This window comes from Trifolium pratense, linkage group LG7 (assembly GCF_020283565.1).
Source record: "Trifolium pratense cultivar HEN17-A07 linkage group LG7, ARS_RC_1.1, whole genome shotgun sequence".
Lineage (NCBI taxonomy): Eukaryota > Viridiplantae > Streptophyta > Magnoliopsida > Fabales > Fabaceae > Trifolium > Trifolium pratense.
The window spans coordinates 57,093,844-57,118,370 of NC_060065.1; the positions used below are offsets into that span (position 1 = coordinate 57,093,844).

General features: G+C 32.8%; 5 protein-coding genes across 6 annotated transcripts; 2 read left to right on the top strand and 3 right to left on the bottom strand.

Moving 5' to 3' along the window:
- Positions 1-1,088: 1,088 nt before the first annotated feature.
- On the bottom strand, positions 1,089-2,289 carry LOC123897745 (60S ribosomal protein L37-3). The gene is made up of 4 exons (XM_045948492.1): positions 2,138-2,289; positions 1,922-2,057; positions 1,696-1,797; positions 1,089-1,336 (listed from the first exon to the last, which is right to left on the bottom strand). Exons 1-4 carry the CDS (start codon positions 2,138-2,140, stop codon positions 1,290-1,292), a joined length of 288 nt encoding a protein of 95 aa, XP_045804448.1. The 5' UTR covers positions 2,141-2,289; the 3' UTR covers positions 1,089-1,289.
- Positions 2,290-5,016: 2,727 nt separating this feature from the next.
- LOC123898112 lies at positions 5,017-6,011 on the top strand. The gene has a single exon (XM_045948993.1). It carries the CDS (start codon positions 5,393-5,395, stop codon positions 5,777-5,779), a length of 387 nt encoding a protein of 128 aa, XP_045804949.1. The 5' UTR covers positions 5,017-5,392; the 3' UTR covers positions 5,780-6,011.
- Positions 6,012-7,110: 1,099 nt separating this feature from the next.
- On the bottom strand, positions 7,111-12,163 carry LOC123896736 (kinesin-like protein KIN-13B). Of its 2 annotated transcripts, none has more exons than XM_045947096.1 (12): positions 11,681-12,163; positions 11,360-11,548; positions 10,771-10,947; positions 10,449-10,550; positions 10,169-10,246; positions 9,979-10,060; positions 9,393-9,552; positions 9,016-9,318; positions 8,652-8,870; positions 8,175-8,520; positions 8,028-8,093; positions 7,111-7,592 (listed from the first exon to the last, which is right to left on the bottom strand). In XM_045947096.1, the coding sequence occupies exons 1-12, from the start codon at positions 11,843-11,845 to the stop codon at positions 7,413-7,415; spliced, it is 2,067 nt and encodes a 688-aa protein (XP_045803052.1). In that variant the 5' UTR covers positions 11,846-12,163; the 3' UTR covers positions 7,111-7,412. The 2 variants fall into 2 exon arrangements, with proteins under 2 accessions (XP_045803052.1, XP_045803051.1); XM_045947095.1 differs by having other exon boundaries at positions 11,360-11,578; positions 11,681-12,090.
- Positions 12,164-13,004: 841 nt separating this feature from the next.
- LOC123899989 (mitochondrial arginine transporter BAC2) lies at positions 13,005-16,058 on the bottom strand. The gene is made up of 2 exons (XM_045951266.1): positions 15,691-16,058; positions 13,005-14,343 (listed from the first exon to the last, which is right to left on the bottom strand). The coding sequence occupies exons 1-2, from the start codon at positions 16,000-16,002 to the stop codon at positions 13,687-13,689; spliced, it is 969 nt and encodes a 322-aa protein (XP_045807222.1). The 5' UTR covers positions 16,003-16,058; the 3' UTR covers positions 13,005-13,686.
- A 2,192-nt stretch (positions 16,059-18,250) lies between these two features.
- LOC123899097 (acidic endochitinase-like) lies at positions 18,251-19,651 on the top strand. Its single transcript, XM_045950154.1, has 2 exons — positions 18,251-19,217; positions 19,545-19,651. Exons 1-2 carry the CDS (start codon positions 18,251-18,253, stop codon positions 19,649-19,651), a joined length of 1,074 nt encoding a protein of 357 aa, XP_045806110.1.
- The last annotated feature ends 4,876 nt before the right edge of the window (positions 19,652-24,527 follow it).

Genomic DNA, 24,527 nt, shown 5'->3' on the forward strand with positions numbered 1-24,527 from the left:
CAATATTTATTATTTAAATTTTAATGAGGTGTTAAGGGAGTATTCATGTAAGAATTTCTGCAGAGACAATAAATGTGAGGGGCAATGAGATTATAAGATACACAGCTTAGTTAAATACATATTCGATAAATTACATTTGAAAAACCACATCATTCAAAGAGGTGTAAGAACTAAATTCAATAACTTAACAATTTAAGAGGAACTGATAACAAGATGGAAAAATATTTTATCAACAATTCCAAAGGTCTTAACATGCTAATTGATGCAATGAGGAGCAATGAAGAATGCTCTGTAATGAATGTTAATATGTTATATAAATTTGAATTCTTCGGCCAAAATACAAAAAATATTGTTTTAACCTTAGGATTACAAGTAATAACTAAAATGTCTTGTTGATTTGCTCAAACAACTCAGTATCAAGTTCAGAATAAGGTGAAGCCTGTTTCTGTTTATAGAAGATAATGAAAACAAATACAATTAATAGACGATAACAGAACCAACCATCTAAAATGAAACGATCCTAAATCAAATATCACAAAAATCGCTCAAACTATAAATTTCAAATGGCCAAAAATAGTGGAAGGCCAAAACTAAGCAAATTCAAACCGTCGCAATGCCATCCTTTAGAAATGGGACAAGCAAGATGACAAAATTATCCAATGTGATGGTTCCTATTTCATTACACTGTCATATACGCATGCCCAAATATACTGAAGGAATGAAGATCATGATCACTAAATACCCATCCTTTATTCTAAGCAAAATAAAACACCATTTTGTTCTTATAATCAAGAAATTCATTTACTCTACATATCGTACATCGTGAGAAATAATATAAGGTGACAAAACTGCCTCGAACAGCAGCAAGAACAAGAATTACGAGAATTACTCTTATGGGAAAGACTATCTAAGTGTGAATTACAAAACTAAATGTGCAGCCATATGATAGAATCAAACCACAAAACTCAAACTAAGTTCCCATAACAATGGATAACTTGCTAGATATATCATTATGGCGAATTTTACTATGAATGCAGCAAATAGTAGTATTTAATTCACAAAACAGAACCATTTAAAAACAAATCTAGTAATGCCACACAACAAACTGAACGATAAAATAGTTTTGTAATAATAATAATATTGGAATATAAAAGAAGTACAGAGTAAATAGAAATTAAAACTGAAGCAATGAGGCTGCAAAAACAAAGTTCTAATAATTGGCCCCAATCACAAATATCAAACTAATTCTATAAACTCCGTACCCAACAAAACAACAATTCTCAAAAAACTTAAGCAGTTGCAGCTCCTCCCTTCTTCCTAGGTGCAGCTTCAGTTCCTATATTTAAAAATCCACAAAGCAAAATCATTACCAACAATCAAAGTAATGACAAGGATATGAAATTCTTTAAAAATAATAACAAAAGATCAAGTGCCTGTTAATAAGTTTACCAAGAATCATTACTTGTTCGAACTTATCTATTACTTGTGAAAACAGCTTATAGCAATAGCATATACAAAAACAATTTAACCTAATTTTATCTTTTGCTATAGAAATAGCTTATGTAAGCTTATACAAAAGCACTAATTATGATAAGGGCTTATGCTATAAGCTGATAATGCAAACAGACCATAAGTATCTAAATTGTGAACTGATTAAGGATTTTACTACAATAGAATAGAAAAAAGAGTACATACCCTCTCTGAAGCCACTCTTGAATCGGCGAGGAACGTTACGCAAGTACCTCATCCTACCAGTTCCAGTGGTCTTTCTACGGATTGCCTTAACACTCCAGTTATCTAAAATCAAATATCAAATATAATTAACAAACCATCAAAACCCTAATTAGAAAAATGTTATGATTAACAAACCAAAATAAACCCTAATTAGATATCGAATTGAGTACAGATCAAGAGCAATTACATTTTCTGACACGAGCAGCAGGGTATGCACAGGCGGAGCACCGACTTTTCTGAAGGTGGAAACTGCGGCGGCCGCACCTCACACAGAGTGTGTGAGTCTTGTTTCTTCTCTTACCGAAACTTCCGGTACCCTTACCCTGCGATTCATTCAAACACGAAATGGTTAAAGTAAATAGCACAGAGATTAATATATGGAGATGAAGAAGATGATGTATACCATTGAATCGTAGTTGGAGAAACACCGAAAATGTGCAGCAGCGAAGATGAATCTCGAGAACCCTAATTGTAGTGGAAACTGCGTATTATATATTTATATGTTGGTTCATGGAAAATGGTTTTGTTTTGGGCTTTTTCAGACTCACTTGTGCAAAGCCCAAATTCAGTCTTGTATTGGGCTCTCACTAAGCCTATAAAAACTAGACTTTAAAAAGTTGAGTTTTTTTTAGTTGTTCTTTTTACGACCCCTGAGCTTCTCATATGCACCTGACTTATCAATTTAAACCTTATTATTGGTTAGGTAGCGAGTGTTGAAGGTTGCAAAATTTGGAAAAACACTCGCTACTAGGGAGTGAAGACAAGGTGGACCTTATAAAATATGAAAAACTTCATTCTGTTACTTAAATAGCAAACTGTATTTTTCAGATTTTACATCTCTTGAGTTAGCTAATTAAGTAGCAAACTGTATTTTTTCAGATTTTTGCCCCCTTTAGCATTCGCCACTTAAACAGTGAAGGGGTATTTTTGGAATAAAGTGTAATTCAATCATTTTGTCCAATAAATTCAAATTCAATCATTTTTGTTTTTTCTCTTCATTTAAACAATCTTATTTACAATATAATTTTTTTTACCCAATCAAATAATTGAATTTGTAAAAATTTTGTTATATAGATTTTATTCTTCATTAAAATTATTCAATTTAAAATTATATTTTTATATGCTGAATCAAATAACTGAATTTATTAAACATTAGATAATTCCTATTGAGTTATATATAGTTTTTTTTTGTCAAGTTGCTTAGTGGTTAGAAATTCAAGGTAGATAAGTGGGATGACTGAGATTCGAAAGGGCTGTAAAATACAATGTATTATAATTCATTAATCATCTGCCAAACATAACTAACTACTACAATTTAAACATATTTTGTCACATTTTATCATATTTATAAGTTGATTAACCTTGCCATATATAACCTATCATCATTTTTATAAAATCGGGTTAAATTCAATATAAAAAACTAATCATCCACCAATCAAATCTAATAGTGATCGAATTGAGAAAGTGTTTTGGTATGAATGCAAGTGACAATAGTGAATCCACATCCTTGAACATAGATGGATTCACTATAGTCCATAGATGGGTATAAGTGTCCATAGATAGTGTTACTGTCAAGGTCAGAAATGTTATAGGCACCCAGCCAATCAATGTGTGTGTGTAAGGGCCATAATCATGGAGGCAAATTTATTGAACTTTTCAACTCCCTTTCGTAGGAGCAAGGTATATGATTGATTGCCATAACTTTTTAACAAACACAAGGGTTAGGTGTTTTTTTTTTTTTTTTTTCTGATCTTATTATTATTAGGAGAATGTTAACTTGTGCCCTTAAGGCACATGTTAAGGAAGTAAAAATAGAAATTATTAAATGCTAATTTGTGTATTTTGACTTTTGAAGCATTAAATTTCTTGTATCATTAAATGTTGAATTTCTATTTTGGTATATCTTAACATGTTAACAAGACCCTTATTATTATAGCTACGAAGTATCTACAACCGGCAACCGCTTAGTAATCCTAAAACAAAATCACAATCATTAGTGAAAAAATACATTTACCAAAGAGTTTTTATATCTGCGGAGTTAATAAGTAAATTTTTAACAAGATTCAGATATTTCTTCGCGCAACCGTAGTTATTCGAGCTTGCGGGACCCAAATATGCGACAAACTCTTCCTATAATGTCATTCCATATCCAAACTAAAAATCGAACCATGATCTTGGTTAAACTAGAACGCTAAATTCCTTATCCCTCATACTTATACAGGACCAATATTTGCCCCAAGATCTATCACATACAATCCGTGATCGTGTTTCTACAGTTATGTCAGTTGCTACAGTTCACTACAAAGATTTTTTTTTTTTACGTGGCACTACTGTCTCTATAGCACTTTTAACCTTTAGAACTGGGACAGAGGTGGGTGAAGGACTTAAAAACTAGGTACTGTCCGATAATGACATCACAGTCCAAAAAATGAAACATAACTCACCTTATCTTCACAATTAATTCTCACTAGTTCTCATTTCTCAATTGCCAACCGTACTATATAGATTGGGGGCCATGCATGTCTTCCTTACATATAAAGGATTAATTTCTTCATCACATATGAGTCATGACAATTAAGATATTATGTACCATTGTACCAACCTAATCGTGTTTGGCATGTAACCAAGACAATAGTACAAGTAAATTCTCAATGACAGTAATTTTTTAGTAACTATGATGATAAAAAGAAAACAAATTTGAATTGATAAAAAAAAATATACTGACCCATGAAGGAATTAATTAAGGACTATTTGATTCAAGGGTTCTTACTATTTAGGATTTAAATTTGGCTAACAAAGTGTTATAGTACACAATTTCTTGTTTTTAATCTTTTAGCCACCTACTACTTTTACTTTAGCTTTGCATCTTAATCAATACCACTACACTTTCAACAGCACCTAGTCAAAAAACAATACAATATTTGTGATAAATTAGATACTAAAGTCCTCAAACATATAGTTTTTTTTCTTTAATCCAAAGAGAAACAACCACACATGAATTGAGGGAAAAATATCTTCAATTGGGACCCTAAAATACTTTGGCCCTCTCATCATAATTATATGCTTATATATACTAAAGATTTTTTTATACCGTTAGTCAATCATAATTGTTTCATCGTATTTACCTTAAAAGTCATGACACTGTAAAAAGCTTTACACCGACAATATATCAAAATTATTCACTTTTATGATATATTTAGATATAGGGTAGAAAAAAAAAGAGGGATTGAAAATGACAAAGAGCATGGGATGTTGTGGACTAAAAAAAGTAGAGTTGAAACATAGACAAAGAAAATACAACAAAACCCTTTATAGTACAATTGATTTTTTTTTTCTTTTTGTAACCTTAGGATTAGTTAACATCTCTTTATATACAAATTTGAGTGAGGACAAAATTGGAGAATACACAAGAAAACCTCTCTTCTTTTGTCTTCATAGAAGAACAAAAACACAAATGCTTCTAAGAAAAACCATTCACAAGACCAAATTTTTACTTAAAAAAACACTTAGAAACTTCAAATGTTTAATCTATGGAGGATACCAAAAACTACCAAGATCTCTTTCCTTCAACTGTCGAAGCGGTCGCAATGCAAGATCATACACAAATGATTAATTCTACAATGAGTTCTATGATATACTTCAATCTGATCTCAATAGAATGAATATGAATGATGAGATTAAAGCAATGGAAGAAGCTTCAAGTACCGAAAAAAAGCATGTAAGTTTTGTCAAACAAAGTCCAAAAAAGAACATCATTGAAGATGGAGTGAAAGAGAGAAAAGACAAAAGGAAAAACAAGAATGAGGGTGTTCATGAATTAGCATTGAAGATGAAGGAATTGGATATGAATGATTCAAGTGATGTTGAACAAGTATTAGATATAGAAGAAGCACTTCACTATTATTCTCGTCTTAAGAGTCCTGTTTATTTAGATATTGTGGACAAGTTTTTCACTGACATTCACTCAGAATTCTCTGTTTCACAATCTTCTGTTAGCATCAATCGTTCAAAGTCAAAGGGAAGATTTGGATCAATCAGGTTGTAGATATAGCATAAATCTTAATTTTTGTGATGTATATGATGAAATGTGTTTTGTTTTCACCATTTTTTGTGTGAAGTGACTTTTATTTTACTTCAACTAGTACTAGTATGTTGAAGGGTTTGAGTTTGTTTGGTCTGAATTCCAGTTTTTTTTTCCTGGTTTGTTCATGTTTGAATTGAATTTATATTGTTCATTCTTCTATAATGAATTATTTAGAATTTTTTCCAGCTTAAAAGCTTTATTTGAGTCTACTATTAAGAGTACCACATTGGGTGAGAGATGACCTGAAAATATGTTTATAAATAAGACAATCTTCACCTTACAAGTCGGTTTTGTAAGGTTGAATTAGACTCGATCCAAAATTCTAAGATTTACCAGTTCTCTCTCAATTCTAAGAGAGATGGTTGGTCTTAATAAAAATTTCAAATTTTGTTGATTACTTGATAGTAAGATGTGAGAAAACAAATAAATTCAAGTCTATAGTAAAGAAAATATCTCAGATTTATTTTGGGCATAAAGATCAAGGTACCGATTTTTAATTTGAATTTTTCCTGAAGGAATCTTGTAACATTAATGCCAGTGGCATATAAGTCTAGCTACTTTATTTGCATATAATGTAATGTAACAATGGATAATGACTTTAGACCCAAGGAAAGTATCATTCAAGGTCAAGGCATGTGCATAGTAGACATTTCTACATCAAATATCTGGCACCTTCTTATTTGGTTAATATTTCTGTGAAACTTATGGTGCAAAACTCTCAAAATGTTGATTCATGCAATTGAGAAATGCCAATTTCTATTTTGTTTCTGCTAGAAGTATCACCATTCACCACAGAGAATGAGATTCTAATAACAGTTAACACATTCAAAATCATGAGTTCCATGATCCAGTATTCCTCAATGCTTCTGTCAAATGAAAATGCTTTCTAAATGAGAGAGCATATTCATATGTATGCTTTTCTCATTTGTCAAGAACACCGGTACAACCATAGTCCAATAAGTTACATGAACAAGCATTCACTACACAAAATTTCATAGAAAATAAGAACAGATAAATTGCTAAACTTAAACTTATTTGTTTAATATGCTAAGGATATATGCGATGTTTTGAAACCCCAATGATAATTTCATTCTTTTTGCATATGGTCATCAAATATTTTCAAACTGCTTTCTATCAACTAAGTTGCTTAGCAAGTATTCTTACACCAAGCTTAGGAAATATCAAAACAAGAGTCAGCAAATCAACCATTCCGTTTTCTTGCATAAACTTTAATATTTTGTCGATTTGAAGACTTCATAACGCTCAAATAAAGTAATTAGTGCACTAATCAATCAGAAAAATATAGGTATTCAATATTTCATAATTCAATGGATCAATCAAACATCAATTCAGAGCTTTATACATTAGCTAGGCACCACCAACAGCTGTGCGTAAAACCAATACACTACATTCCTCGCAGGGGGTAAAGAGAAAAAATAAATAAAAACTTTATTCTCCGGTTTCCCAAATCCTGAGTAGTTTGCCAAGGTATAAAATTATCTCAACTCGAAATAGTGCCACGGCAATCACAGAAATGCATGATTCCACTCATCTAAAATAAACCTTTCTCACTAGGAGTCCTTTTTAAATGATACTAATAACCAGAAGATGAAACCAAGACATTATGCTCCTTTAAACGTTTCTGAAAATGAGCTAAACGGTTTTGCAACTGTAGAATGCCAGCAGCTTTCTGAGAAAGAATGGTGTTTAGTCTTGTTACGTAATCGTCCAGCTGATTCCCTGGTTGATCTGCTTCAACCAAGAGGTTCATCTCCTGCATGTCAAGAGCAGATAAAATATGAATTTGAAAAAGAATAATGGACTTCAATCCATTCCTTGGAAGGATGCAGTGGCAAGGGGGTTAGTGTTCAGGAATTTATTTATCTCTGTTCTAGCACTTGGTTTATTTTTCCTAGAAGAAATAAATGCTAAAAGCATGGGAAAATTTAACAAGAGATTAACAAATTGACGTTTAGTTACTATATCAATGTGTTTGATGATAATATGTGCTGAATACTTGTTTATGCTATACACTGGTATTTATCAAAAGAATCGCTGACACTCACATTACTCCCATCATAAAAACTAAAACACAAACGCCGCAATGTTTGGGGGATTATCATCTAAATTGAAGCCACTTCATAACAGTTAATTACTTACAAGGTTAAGACATGTGAAATGATAGATAATAATAGAGACAATTTAATACCTCTCTAACAATATTCATGGTCTCCTCTACTTGTGTCCGGTGTGCATTTACAAGATCTTCTTCTTCCTGAAATTACGACATGCTTTAGGTAATAACAAGCACAAGGTTTTTAAATGATAATCATTATCTCGGTAGCCAGCAAATCACCTGTAAGAGTGCACTTAAATCATCCTCTGAATTAGTGGGTTTAGGTTCAGGTTTTGGGAGGTCCTTCCATTTGACTAGACCACTAGGTTTCTTCAATTTGTCATCAGTCATTGCATATGACTCCATCCTTACATTTTTCTTCAACGGCGGTTTCACTTGCTCATAGTACTCTTCAGGGGGGCTAAAATCATCCCCTTCATTTTCATCACGCCATGCATCAGCTGTGTAATCCTCATAGGCTGGTGCAGTAACAGAAGATAAGGGAACTGTAATTGATTCTTTAAGGTTGAAATTTGATGATAAAACATCCTTCTTCGAGTTGTTCCCCTTTGACAGGCTTTTCACCCTGTATTTTCATTCAGTTTGTAACAATGAAACTTGTCATGTCAGTGGTTTTACTCCACTATTGTGTCTGTGTGTGAGGTGTGGTGTTGGTGATTTGAAGGAGTATAAAATGTTTTAAAAAATCATTGTTACCTGTCAGCGTATCTTAATGTATTCAGAGTGTGCTCACATGAACCAGAGCTTGGTGATATGCATGATATCATAACAGTACGGGAATTCCCAACAAAAGAATCTCTCAAAACTTCAGTTAGTTTACTTCCTCTGAAAGGGATGTGTCCTTGGTCGTTATCAAGAGCTCTAATGCATTCCTTTAGGGCGAGTAAGCTCTTGTTGATTTCAGCCCCTTCTATTCTGTATCATATTATCATATGTATCATACAATTGGAAACAACCATGAATAAAAAAAAATATTAATTCAATCTAATTTAAATTCCTAAGAAATTTTTTAGATAGGTAATAACATAGATCAACCTTATCCATTCAAGCTAAATCATACCTTGTCTGTTTGTCATTGTCAGTGGTATCTGCTCCACGTTCACTTCCAGCAAGATCTATGAAGGAGAGCTTGCCAACAAGTCGGGGAGGTTTGGATTCATTGCCATCAACTGACCTCTTGATAGCAAGTTGAAGTATTGCATGAGACCGTGAAGATTCCTCATTTGCACCTGTGGTTCCTGTACTTCTTGTGGCACTTCCTTTCTCAATCAGGTCTTTGATGTTCTCCACATCTGCAACTCGGTACTCTTGCAAACCAACAATGCAAACTTGCTGCTTACCATCCTCCCTCATGCAAAGCTTTCTGCAATAATGCACCTTTTAATTTAACCTCCAGAGCACAGACTAAAGGAGCAAATAAGAGAGAGTTTGACTTACTTTCTCTCGTTAAGGAGATCATATAGCTTCCCGCCATATATTTCAAAGAAACTCACAAACAATTGAAATCCTTGGTTCCGGTAAGTATGATGCATCAATCTTAGGATGTCCCTTGATGCTTTAAGTGGCAGGGGCTTCATTGTATACGTTTTTCCACTTCCTATAAAAGCAAATGAAGGTACTTAGAAGTTTGCTCATAGTACAAATTGTCAAAGTCAAGTTGGTATGGAATATCGGCACCTCAGAATCTAGATTTACCTTCAAAAGTCTCAAGCATTTATCTTTGATATAAAACAAAATGCAAGCATTGATTTACGAATATCTATAAAAAAAATCCCAATACTTAAAACTTGTACATAAGTAATAAAAGACGTCAAAGTCAGCAAGTTTAAACATTTTATAGCCTCATGAGTAATGGCCTAAACTTTGTAAACTGAAAAGAAATATCGGAAAAATCCAAGAGATGTATGATTTCAAGTGGAAGTATCACTTAATAAATAGACATAAAATTGGATTATCTTCAGGAAGGCTGTAATATAATAGCAAATTAGCAATCAAATCAGATATGATGAGAGGCTGCTATCACCTGTTTGCCCGTATGCAAAGCAAGTTGCCTTAGTGCGTTCAAAGATGATTGGAACTATGGGTTCGACTGTTTCACGATACACCTAAAAAACAAAAAGGTTATATAAATATTTACACTAGTAGGGATATATCATATATGCTGTCAATCATTACGCTGAATTGAACTGAACATTGAATCACATTATAGTTACCTCGTCATTTGTAACCTCTTCATTCAAGACAGCATCAAAAACAAATTCATGCTTCTCTAGGTACTGAGTTAAGTCAACCTGTAAGGCATAAAGATTTAAAATTTTCAAATATAAAACATCTAGATCTAGACTATCATGCCAAAACCTTTCCATAATAAGTTACAAGTGAGGAAGCTCGTGGGGAAAATATTATTACCTTGGTCCATTTCATTCTATTGAAAATTGAAAGCTTATTTAATTTCTAACATTTCTAACATAAAACTACAGATAATTGACCCACCTTCAACTTGGTTTCGTGCACTGTTAAAGAATTGGCATACGTTTCTATAATGTCTTCCTCATTCTTTGCTAATTCCTTCTTATTCAAAGGTCTCTTACGAACCTACATGAAAGAGTGACACACAAATATCATCCAAACAAAATTTAAAATTTAAATGATCTTCACAACTGGACCACATTTAATTTTCATTTCTATTACTAAGAGTATTAATCTGGGTATTGTGCCAATGCAGTATCTAAGGAAAAAACATTCAAATGAAAATTGAACGAAACAATTAAAAATGAAACACCCATGATATATAGTGATATACAAGAGAACATACCACAACTTTAATCTTTGCTACAGAACTAGTCTTCTCTTTTTCAGCAGGTAAAGTTTTCAATGCATTGTCAGGAGCACGACCCTTGGCAGTCTGTTTGCTAATCATGTAAGGTTCAGTGTCATCAAAGCTTCTACCACGATACAGAGTGTTCGACTCATATGCATTGGAGACTGGGATCTACCACAACAGAGATAATAAACAAATCATAAGCAAAATTCAAACTACCTATTCATAAGCATCTTCTTGCAAAGAGAAAATGCAGGAACAATCCTCCTAGTTGAGAACACATTAACTAGAGATTTTATATTTTATATATCTATATAACTATACAACCAACTTCATAATGCAATTCTTAAAAGATATACAAAAAAACAAATCAACTATCACATCTAGATTAACGAAGTACTTTTAAGTTTTAACCTAGCATCATATATATAAAGGAATGAAAAGTTAAACATGAAAATTAGGTTAAACATCAATTCAAATTTTTGCACAGTGTATACATATCAAAGTACCAATAAATTCAATCTAAGTCCAAATACAAAAAAGTACACAGTACGGTAAAAAAAATAGAATCAACAACAACAACCTCAGGAAGAAGTTCAGTATCAAATGAGTGCAGATCCAACAAGCCAGGACTAAAATCACCGGTAGAATCTTCACCGTTCATCTTCAAATTCGAAGCACGAAAAGCATCAGGAGGCGATGCAGGTTCCATATAATAATCACTCCCTCCACCGTTATAGCTTCTCTGAACATTCCTATACATTCTCCCTCCCTGCGCTCCACCGCCGTATAAATTATAATCCTACTCGCATTTTCATTTCAATTTTCAAAGCAAGTACAAAATCTCATCAGATTTTCATCAGATCAAATCAAAACACGATCAGAGAGAATGATAAAAACGAACCTGAAGTGGATTGGCGGCGGAGGATTGAAGATGTTGAAGACCGGCAGATTGAAGCCATCTGTTACCGGTAGTAGCGCCGTCGAGAAAATTCTCGGAGTATTGACGTTGGTGGTGAACGCCGGTAGCACCACTAGATCTAAGTCCTTGTCTTCCTCCACCGTTCATCTTTAACTAACTTTAATCAGATCGGAACGTTCTAGAAGAAGTGAAAACGAAGATAGATACGATAGAAGTAAACAATAACAACAACAGTGAAGTGTTTGCAATTTGTGAAATGAATGAAATGAAAATGAATGAAGGAAAATAAAGAAGGATTTTGAAAAAAATTTGAATGAAGAGAGAGTGATTGTGTGAGTGGCACGTGCGAATAGAGGAGTGAGTGTTTGTTTTAATGGTAAAACGACGACGTTGAGCTGGGGAAGTAGGTCCCGTAGTTTTTGAACATTGTCCCGTTTCTCACATGGGTGGGGACCACCGTTGTCTAATGTGAATTATCGTTGCGCGCTTGGCTTCACATTCAAAATTTCTTGGACTTTTTTTTTTTGAATGAATGAAGGTTAATTAAGATCTCATTATGTTGATCCACGTGGCGAAATCCTGGTTCGGGTTTTGGTAAAGTGATCGATAGCTACCCAACAGACACACCAATTTACGGCGCTGGCCCGCTCCATTATGGGCCCACTGTACAGATTTTCCGGCCCATTCTTGTACTACTTTTCGAAAATTTCTCATCGCACTACCCCATTTTCTCACCACACCCCTGGAAATTCCATTTTTGCCCTTGCTCAAAAAATTCGGAACGCGTTTTCCGAATTTTTTTTGCCTTCAAAAACAACTTCGGAATGTGTTTTCCGAATTTTTTTCAAATTTGAACTAAAAAAATTCGGAAAACGCGTTCCGAATTTTTGGAGCAAGGGCAAAAATGGAATTTCCAGGGGTGCGGTGAGAAAATGGGTAGTGCGATGAGAAATTTTCCTACTTTTCGTGCTGAATGCCCATTTAATTTTCTTAATTTTTTTAGTACAGCTGTGCCCATTGAATTTATTTGTCACAATTTTATTTTATGTGGAGGCTCGGCGTTCAAACCTTGATTATCTCATTTGTTTATTTTATCTATGAAAATTTTAAATATTAGACTATTTAACCAAAAAAAAGTTGACGAATACTCGCATTATCAAATTTCTTTTAAAGAATTATCAAATTACAAGCTATAATGCTATATAATTATTCATAGTTCAATTTTTTCTCAATCACACGATTGCCACTACAAAATAATACTTATATTTCTTCTAAGAAAATATTAATGGAAATTAAGCCAGATAAATTTTTGTCTTAATGATATTTTATTTTATAAGAATGAGGCCAAAAAGAAAAAAATTACACAACGATCATCTTAGAGATAGTTATCTCTAATTCATATATAATTCATCAGCTAACAATAAATTTCTAATTTCACGATTCAAAGTACACCTAATACTCTCTAGAGCATTCACACATTTGTTTGACTCTTTATAAGCATGGATACGGATTCCTTGCAGTCAAAGAGTGACTGTAGGTGAATCTCAGTCATTAGATCTAATCCATACATTTTGGTATATTTAATAACAATACATCTAGATCATTTGATTTCAATCAAAGGGTGCATAATAAACCGAATGCATGAATGCACCATTTTCTGACTGCGTCGAATCCACATCCTTATAGGCATACATCCCAATTCAACTCCAACAACCGCCTAATTTGCTTCACCAACGGCAGCCCAATAGGGCTATTCAACCTTACGATCTTGATTAATTGGACCACAGTTATAGAACCTATATTAAATTTAACATGTGTAAATTCCAATCTCCTTTTATAACATAAACCTTCAAGAACCCTACAACTCCACCACAAAAGCACTACACACTCCCTCATCTAAATGATATTTTATTGCATTGTCTTGTTATTTTCTCCTCAAATATTGATTGAGCGAGTAAAACATCAACACTTGAACATTGATGAATGTTTTAGTTGTTGGTGAAACACCTTAGAGCAATTTGATAAACTGGAAATATTGCACTACTCATAACAAAGGCTCTAGCAATTGTAGCTCCTAAACCCCTCCATAGCACAATAGAACCTTCTTCTTTAATTATCTTTAAGGTACAATCTAAGATACCTTTGTATTTCATTGAAGAAGATGTTTGAGCTTGCAATCTTGTCTTTATAACATCTGTAGGGTAGTTGAAAATCCAACTTGAAATTCCAGCTAATCCTCCAGCTATAAACATAGTACTCACACTTTCTTGACAATTTTCTCTACAACCAGGGTGAAGTTTCTCCCTCAAGTACTCATATGTCCCAAAGTAGAAGGCATGTGCAGGTGCATCTCTAAGAACGGTGATGCCAAATCCTCGATAAATGCCGCGGATGCCCTCATTTTTCCAAATGCTCTTAGCCAGATTCATTGGAGTGATCCTTTTGTTTTTCGAAAAATAGTCTATATTTTTCTGCAGTTGCATGCGGATTTTAACAAGCTCAACAGGGCATATTAAAATACTTTGGAGAGCACCGGCACCAAGTCCTCCTAAAGCAACATTTGTGAGGGAAGGAGGTCCATTGGAAGAATTTGAAGGGCTACAAATCCTTGTGAAAATTGTATAACTTTGAAAAATCATAGCATTCTGCACAAATAAAAAAAAAACAATAACTTACTATATGTTGTTAGTGATTCACATTTTATATATTAGAAAATTTAAATGCTATATTGTGAACACTAAAAAATCATGTAATAGAAACACAAAATATTACTAAAACAATATTTTCGAAAGCAAATATATACTAATTAACATTATTCAAGAAATATAACATACTATAAAATTTAATAATAAAACTTGAAAACTAACCGTAAAAAAAAAAAAAACTTGAAAACTAATTAACAATGTGTTTTTTTTTCACCATAGTATCCGGTCCACTGGACCGCCTAATCTGGTTCAGGGGTCAGTTCTGGCATCAAGTGACTCTAATCCCCTCACGATCATAGTTGAGAGGATCGAACTGTGCTTCTTCCTACCAAGTCCAGCAACAATCACCATTATACCACCTAACAATTGATTAATTAACAATGTATTTAATCTATTAAGATATGCTACTATAAATGAATTACTTATTTTTATGAGGTATGAGGTATTAAAAGGTAGTTCAACTAGTTTGAACTAAAAGTTAAAGATAATAAGATATAAAAATTAAAGATTCAAGTTCAAGTTTCGATAAGACTTATAATAAACAGAAAATAAGTTATTGAAATTATAAAAGAACAAGGGAATATTGCCTAAGAAAAAGGGCGTGGAATTTTTATTTTTAAATTCTGAAGGAATATATTCGTAGAAGAATTGAAAAAATTTACTCCCTCTACTTTTATATATAAGCAAAGATTTATTTTTCATATTCATTGAATAACTGATATATTTGGTTCAAAAAAATTTCATACATAGTGTGTTTAAAAATTCAAAATGTTATATGTAGATATTTTTTGTGATGGAAGAATGAAGCAGATACTTGACAAAAAAATAAAGAAAAAAAGAGTGAAGTATATAACTCGGTATTCGTACACCAAGACATTAGATTCAATGGTCCACAAATGGATCGTTCGAGAGACCCGGATTTAATTTCCAGTGAAAATAATTCATGGTAAGACTTTAATTCAATTAATACTCTATTTTTTTATGAATGCGGAGAGAGTCTTCTCTATTATTCTTAAATGAGAGCTTAGACAAAAAGATCAAGATAGATAATGAATTCAGTTACATCCCGATATCAATAATTCACTTTAACCAAACATGTGTTTGGTATCATGGTGGATAGACCAGAATGATATAGTGATCCCCTCCCCTCTAACAATATACTAACATTGTTGCTGATTCTTAAACCTTTTACGATCGAGTTAATCACATCGGACACTACACACAATTAGAAGTGTTATATTGATACTTAATTGATAATAATGAAGAGATGAAAGTAAAAAAACAAACTTGAAAACCAACTGAGGCCAAAGGAACCGCCATGCCACGGTAGAGAGCAGTTGGTCCATCCTTAGCCAACAAATTTTTGAGGATGCCGATGGCAGAGGCGTTGCCGGACTGTTGTTGCATGACACGAAGAGTATCGAATGGATAACTCGTGATGATACCGGCCGTGCCACCAAATCCACCCGCTACAAACTCTCTGCCCACATTGTTCTTCACAACATATTCTCTCCAAAACTCCATTCTCTTTTTCTTCAAATTATTTTTCCTGTGTTTTGAAATGTGTTTTTTTAAACTCCTACAACCTGGAAAAGGCATAGAAACCAAAAAGTGTAGGACACTGAGTAGGTAGTGTTTGTGTTGTGTGTGGAGATCTATAGAATGCGTTTATGTTGAAATGGAAGGGTACGTTACGTAGAATTTATTTAGGTAGGGTTGTGTGACATCAACTAGGGCCCTTTAATACAACATTAGCCCTACATAGTAAACTCTCTCAACAAAATATCCTGCCGGCACCTCCAATTGAAAATTTCTCATCGCACTACCCATTTTCTCACCGCACCCCTGGAAATTCCATTTTTGCCCTTGCTCCAAAAATTCGGAACGCGTTTTCCGAATTTTTTTAGTTCAAATTTGAAAAAAATTCGGAAAACACATTCCGAAGTTGTTTTTGAAGGCAAAAAAAATTCGGAAAACGCGTTCCGAATTTTTTGAGCAAGGGCAAAAATGGAATTTCCAGGAGTGTGGTGAGAAAATGGGGTAGTGCGATGAGAAATTTTCCCTCCAATTGCATGGAAGACTTTTTTTTTAAAAAGCCCAATTGCATGGAAGACTAGGAAGATGACAGAGAAGGAAGACCAGTATGAGATTATTTAAGATTGACTTGGCTACAATAATTTTAACCAAAATTATGTCCTTGGCTGTATGTAAGGTATGAGGTGTTAGATGTAAACTATTGGGTCTTGCCAAGCTCATAAGCGCGCGATGCTTAAGCCCAAATGTTGCTTGTAACTTAAGCATGTTGTAATCTCCCTTGTAACTTGCCTATATAAGGTGCATTGTCTTATGTGAATCAATAAAGAACACCATTTACCTAACAATTGGTATCAGTGAGCCCTCAAAGGTCCTGATAACTGCACACGCAGTTTGCAACTGTTTTCTGTTACAACTGTTTCTTCCCAATCTTCATCTTCTTCCTTGATTCTTTACCTTCATTCTTCACCTTCAATCTGTCTCTAATGGCTGAATCATCCAATTATATGCAACCCTCAATTCCCAAATTCGATGGCCATTACGATCACTGGGCAATGCTTATGGAAAACTTGCTTCGATCGAAAGAGTATTGGACGCTAATTGAAGATGGCATCATTGTTGCTCCTGCAAATGCAACACCAGAGCAAACCAAGCTTGCAGATGAAAGCAAACTCAAAGATTTGAAGGCCAAAAACTTTCTGTTTCAATCAATTGAACGCTCGATCTTGGAGACAATTCTTGAACGCAACACAACTCGTGATATTTGGGAGTCACATATGATAATTATTTTCAATTTTTTATCCGTGATAATTTATCCGGTATATGATAGTTAAAATTTATATCTGTTAAAATTTACATTAGTAAGAATGACCAATTTTTAAAAAATATTTTACATACTGGTTTTTTTTTTACGGACTATATTTGTAAATAAATAAATATTTTACACGTAAGTCTTATTTTTTATTCAAATCACCAAATGATAGTATTAATTAAATTTTTATATTCAGTTTTTTTTTTTTTGGCTTTCACCACCGGTTGAATCTGGTTCAGGGGTAAATTCTGACATCAAGTGGTTCCAGCCCCTCCCGGTCGCAGTTGTGGGGGATCGAACCGTGGTCCGTGATCTTCCCTATCAAGTTCAGCGCCAATCACCACAGAACCAACTAATGATAGTCAAATTTTTATATTCAGCTTTGTTGTTATCGTTCTTTTATTTTTAATATTTAATTTCTTATGATTTGGTGATTATGTGATCCCTCAGAAACGGCACTTTTCATTGATGTAAAAGGTGTAAGTTAAACGTATATATTTTTGTGCATTTAATTAGTAGAGTTTGTAGAAATTCCACATCAACCATGTTTTTTATTTCCTACATTTTTGTCTTCTATAGTAGTAATAGTATCTTCATTTTTCAGGCCGTATGTATATCCCTTGTTTTTTAAGGATTTGTTTGTTGCTTTGTGCATTTATGTTAAGCTAAATGCTCCATGATTATTGCCGGCACTAAATAAACATATAAAAATGTTATATGGGGAACTTATAAAAGTGTTATGTATCGAGCGTAACTCAGTTGGTTAAGCAACGTCGAGTTTGTGAGATACTGAGATATAGAATCAAGATTCGTTTCATGCGGAACATGTTCTTGAGGTGGAACAAAAAAGTTTAAGTTGCGACCTAAACATCCGAGTCGATGTTAATCTCATAACTAATCCAAGTGACCAAAGGAGTTCAAAGATATAAACCATATGGCATAGTATATAGGTAACAAATATTGATACTAAGTTATTTTGGGCACTAAACAAAAGATGTAGAGATGATTAGAATTAGAATAGTACTTTACTCTTCCTCTTTGGTTCTTAATCTACTCATTATAACCTTCTTAGTGTCTAATGCTGATGAATCAGACAACATTGCAATTTATTGGGGTCAAAATGATAATGAGGGTACCCTAACAGAAACATGTGCAACAGAAAACTACTCCTATGTAATCATAGCTTTTCTTAACAAATTTGGGAATGGAACAACACCTGAAATCAACTTAGCAAATCATTGTGACCCTTCTTCCGATGATTGCACAAAATTAAGCACAGACATCAAGAATTGCCAAAGGAAAGGAATCAAAGTCTTGCTTTCAATTGGAGGAGCAGATGGCGACTATGGTTTAGCTTCAACTGACGATGCCAAAAATGTTTCTGGTTACTTGTGGAACAAGTTTTTGGGTGGAAACTCGTTTTCGCGTCCATTTGGTGATGCTATATTAGATGGTATTGATTTTGATATTGAGAACTCCAATGGAAAACAACAATATTGGGAGGAACTTGCAATTTTCCTCAAATCACATAACACTTCAACACAAAACGTTTACTTAAGTGCCGCACCTCAGTGTCCATTCCCTGATGGACAATTAGGTGTGACACTTGACACGGGTGTGTTTGACTATGTTTGGATACAGTTTTATAACAATCCTGGATGTGATTATAGCCAAAGAGTGATCAATGATTTGTTGGATTCGTGGAAGCAATGGACGGAGTCATTGATGACAGGAAAAGTGTTTTTGGGATTGCCTGCTTCCCCTGCAGCAGCAGGTAGTGGCTATGTTCCGGCCGATTTGTTGTGTGAGATTGTTCTTCCTGTCATAAGGATGTCGAGTAACTACGGCGGTGTAATGCTTTGGGCAACATACTATGATAAACAAAGTGGATATAGCAACTCCATCAAAAGCTCTCTATGCACTCAACAAAAGGCTCATGAATGTGGAGGAAATGATTGTCATCAAAAAGGTTATTTTCTTGGACAAAACTTAGACGCAATTCTTCGGAAACTCTTTCTACTATTTTCCGATTAGAATAAGACAACGGACTATGAAATTTATTTTGTAATTTCTTGTATATGTAATAAAATATTTATGATCTTGGTTTATCAGAAAACAAGTGGTGGATATGGATTATAATTGGAATAGGAGCTGCCCTTGCAATTTCTGTTATCTTCTGCTTAGGCTGTACATTGAGGAGAAAAAACAAAACACAAGGTAATTTCTGACATGATAAATTTTTTCTGATGTTTTATGATTTTAAACAGAAATGAATTTTTCCATGTCAAATAATCAGTGGATGGAAAGTTGAACCAAGAGAAGGTGTTGCATGAAATTGGAGGCAATGCTGTGATTTCTGACAAAGCAAGAAGTATTGAAATAGATGGACAAGAAAAGAGTTGATTGAATTCAAGAATGAAGCTATAAGCTGGTAATCATGTAATGCTTTTAAGGTTCTGCTTCCAAAGTGATGAACAAATACTAGTGTTAGTGTAGTATGAGTGTATAATTTGGACTTCAACTTGTTTGGTAGGCCAGTTTATTTATATAAACTTTAGACAAGTTTCATCTTATTGCCTATATTTTTAGTTAATTTTCTACTCCAATTCAGATTCAATTAGAAAGAATAAACTAAATTGGAGAAAACAAAAACATAGTATGAAAGATTAATAACAATGTACACTATGTTACTTAGTTAAGGAATAAGAACTAGCTAGTGATTTCTTTTGTTATTAAACTCAAACTCACTTAGTAGTGAATTTTTTTTGGTTATTAAACTCACTTTGTAAGTAGGTTGTAGATAGCATACTGCATGTGTGAACTAATGATTTGAGTCCCTCTCTATATCTTGTTATCTATCTAGCACCGACACTTAAGATTAAAAGAGTGTTCGATGTTCAACACATGACAGTATTTAATACCAACATATGTGATTGAATAAGGTTTTTAGTCTCTACTAAATCATAAACTTTCAATTATAGTATAAATATATTTTTTCATTTTAGTACTAATTTATGGTATATGTTAGGACAAAGATAATTTATAGTCTGAATGACTTATACAATTTGTTTAGATTTTTGAAAAATGAAAAGCTAAAGACAATATATACCTTCAATGAGTCATGAGACATGCTTTTGCAGCAAAAACCTTTCTTATGTCAGATAGCATTAGCTACTTACTAATCATCAAACTTTGCCTAATCATATTAATTCATTCTTATGTCATATGTAATCTACTAGGTACAAAAAAGTATGTGTTGGCTTTTGTCCTCCATTTGGTGAATCATAAGGAACTGGTGAACCTATATATATATCAACAATTATATAGTTAAAAACATAAAAGAGTACCTAAAGCAGTTGAGGCACATGGCTTCCACTATCCCTTTTAATTTCATGCACATGAACTTAACCTGCACGAAATATATAGTTACTTTTTCTTCTAAATTTATTATATAGTCCACCTCAAATTATTCCCGATAATAACTAATTACTATTGCAAAATGTTGTGAGAGAGGAAAATGTTGTGAATCATCAACTAAAACTAAAAGAAATAATCATGAAAAATACTTGTATGATATTATATATCTACTATTTAGTCACACAATTTAGTCACCCATAACAATATATTTTATTACATTATTTTAAAATCTATATTATTTTATTTTATTTTTACCTTTTTCATAATTATATAAGTGTGACCAAATTATGACCAAATATTAATGGATCATACAAGTATTCCTCCATAATCATTTACATAGTATTTCCTGGGTTGGGAGAGAGAGCGCAATTAAGATTGGTCTAAGGGCCAAACCGCACAAATAAAAATTTTGGCCTCAAAATTTTAGATTAAAAAAACTTCAAAATATTTAGTTTAATTATAAATATATAATTTCATAAAATAATTGTATGATTCTCTAAGTAGGAATGATATTTTTTCTCATGTCCAAACATGGAATTGGATCATCTCCAAAGAGGTCCAGTGTTACAATCTTCACCTTTGCACATGAGAAAATTTGACGGAAAAGAATCCATTTTCATCCAAATGCACATTTAACATCTTATTTTCTCTTTATATCTCTCTTAATATTTATCGCATTAGCAACCTATACATTCGCATCTCGATCTCTCTCAAGATGTATGCACCTCTATGAGTGTGTCTATTGTCTACCAAACATTTTCCTTATCTAAAACAAAGTCTAAAAGGTTGTGTGGTTGGAACAACCTAAAATGATATAGACAAAGTGAGCGTTATTTTCGGGTAAAAGGATAAAAACAGGAACAAGCCATATCATCATGGAACCAACCATTTACGGGTACCCACCCCCTAACCGAACATTAGAAATCACAACCTGAAATCAAGCTTCAAAGAACCTCTGCTTTTTAACTTTGCAAATTTGTAATATAATAAAAAATAAAAATAAAACAAGAAAAACTCCTCAAATTATAATCAATGATCATAAAGGTATGGCTTTGCAGCAGCCTAGGGATATTTGGAAATTGAGTGGTCATACTAATTTGTGTGTTTTTTTTCATCAATCATATATTTTTTTTATCAAACTAAATATTATCATTTAAACTAAAATACTGTACTAATTTCTTTGAATTATTAATGTTTTATCCTAACGGTCATGCTAAACAGTACCCCGGAGCACTTGTTAAAGTTAATGCTCAAAATATGCCTTTTTATGTTTTTAATGTGTTAAATGCACAAATTTCGAGACAAAAATCCATATTAATATGCTTAGCTAGTGCCCCGATGACACTGTTTAGATTTTTCCTCATTCTAATTATTATGACTTTATGAGTCTTGTACTCTACCGACTGAGTTAGACGGGCTATATGTTTTTTGTCAAAGCCGGGCTATATTTTTTTTTTGTCAAAGCCGGGCTATATTTCTAATTATTAATTTTGTTATTATATTATATTTCTAATTAATATATGGTAATATATTATTTATGTGATTTTTTTTATTTGGTAATAGAAAAAGGCTAAAGTTCAAAGGTAAAGAAACTAAGCTAAACACATATTCTTAGACATGCATGTTTTAAATATGTCGTAAAAAAAAAAACTTTAAAACTTTTTAGAGAATACTTGAGAAAATAAACATAAAAGAATTTAAGGTTCATCAAGAAAAGAAAAATAATATATGAATATTTTTAATCCAACACAAATCATGTCACAACTTTTTTGTTTTGTTTTGTTTGGATCTACCTTGCCTTGAACAATCTTTCGTCCGAATATATTTGAAGTCTCACATTTTTGTTTCCACAAAATCGATAAATAAAAAAATAAAAAACATACAAAAAATTTTCATTGAAATTTTCTCGAGTAACAAATTGTTGCCTAATGGTTGTCTAATTTTGATTGCCGGCATCACGTACGTGGGAGCAAACACTATTTAGTTTTTATTTTATTTTTTTATTTGACGATAAAACAAAAGTTAGCTCAAAGAATGATGGTGTCCAAACACGTTTGTACACTCGAGAGCTTGAGAATTTGAACAATGTGAAACTTCAAACAACTTTCACATCCACCATCACGCCTAGTGTGGCCCTGGGTCCAATTCTCATATGACAATCATTAATCCGGTTCTGATACCATATTAAATGAGTTTGAATTTTGTTGGAGATTTTTGTTGGGGAAGATGCTGCAACACTTGAACAAAGAAGATGTCGCCGATAGATGCACGTAAAGATTCAAAGCGTGTTTTCACACTAACCTTTAGGTTCTATTCGCCCCCACCAATAATGTGTATTGGATGCAATTGGGATGTACGGCGAATACCCTGCAGGATACTTTGATCACCTTGTAGTGGTTTGCACTAACACAACAAGCATATCTTTGATAACATTTTACAAAAATATGATTCCAACAATTCACTCATGCATTAATGAAGTGAAGGATGATTTAGAAGAAAATGCAAGTGGGAGAGAATTTGGTTTGATTATGTCAGTTTTCTTATGTTTACTGTTTCCAACTTTCTTTATTTATAGAGAGATAACCATGATTTGATCAAGAGAATAACTGCTCCTAATAACCGTAATTAACGGTTACAATTCAAAATATATCAGTAACTGTTATTCTAGTCTATTGGCATGTGTGTGTAACCTTTAACAAATGGATCCGTGTTCGACTAAATTTGAATCATGATAATTCAAATTAATTGACAATAAAAACGCAAAACAGGAAGACCCAGGAACCAAACCCTATACCTACAGGTCATTGGATTACGCACGCAGTCACTAAGCCATATTTAATAGTTCTGATATATTTCTCAACCTTAATCATTATATCCAGTAATACAATGTTTTATTTCCAAGTTTATATATTTTGGAAATATCTCTAACAAATTTCATCCTAAAAGCTAACTCAAAGGATGAAGATATCGAAACAATATATACACCCAACGAACAATTTAGAATTTAGATCAAATTCAACAAATTTAATGGTAGATTATACTTTTTTGTATGTTTTCAGCTTATTGCCAATTGTCAAATTTCATAATCTGATTGTTCGTTGTCTTTTTTCTTTCATATAAAAAAATGTTACTTAATCTTGCTTCTAATGCCAAAACTGCATGGAAATATTGCATATTCTTGTTTCACTTTTCCTTGACTTTTGAAAATAACACCTTTTTTTTATTTATTTATTTGAAGATTCGAATAAGACACTTAAAATGTACATTATCAAAGGTTTAACCAAAAAAATATCATCACATCACATGAATAGATAAGATGATGAGGAATATGTTGAAGAGTATATATCTTCTAAGTAGAAACGTAAAATGAAAGAGTATATATGTTGAAGAGTATATATCTTCTAATCATATGCACAATATACGACGAGCGAATTCTACGTTCTTTATTTAATAATATTTGAGTTCAATGTTTTGGTTAAATAAAGAACGCAGAGTCCGCTGGTCGTTATACGTAAAAAAAAATGTCCTAAGTATGGTTTGATAATTTATGGGACTTTTTTTTACAGTATATTTTTATACCTAAAAAAAAGAAAAAACTTACAGTATATTTGATGAGTACTATTAGTAGAAACAAATCCCAAAATTTGTACTGCCAAAAATAAAATGCATATCGATTTTTGGATTTTAATTGTTTTTACCTAATTGAGATTAATTCGGATGCAAAATGGGAAACCACTTATATGTTCCCTAATTAAGTACACCAAATTATTTGCTGTTTTATTTATTTAAAAAATAGTGTTACTATTTAGTTTTTTCTAACCTATTAACGGTTAAAACAAACACATACATACAAAAAACACAA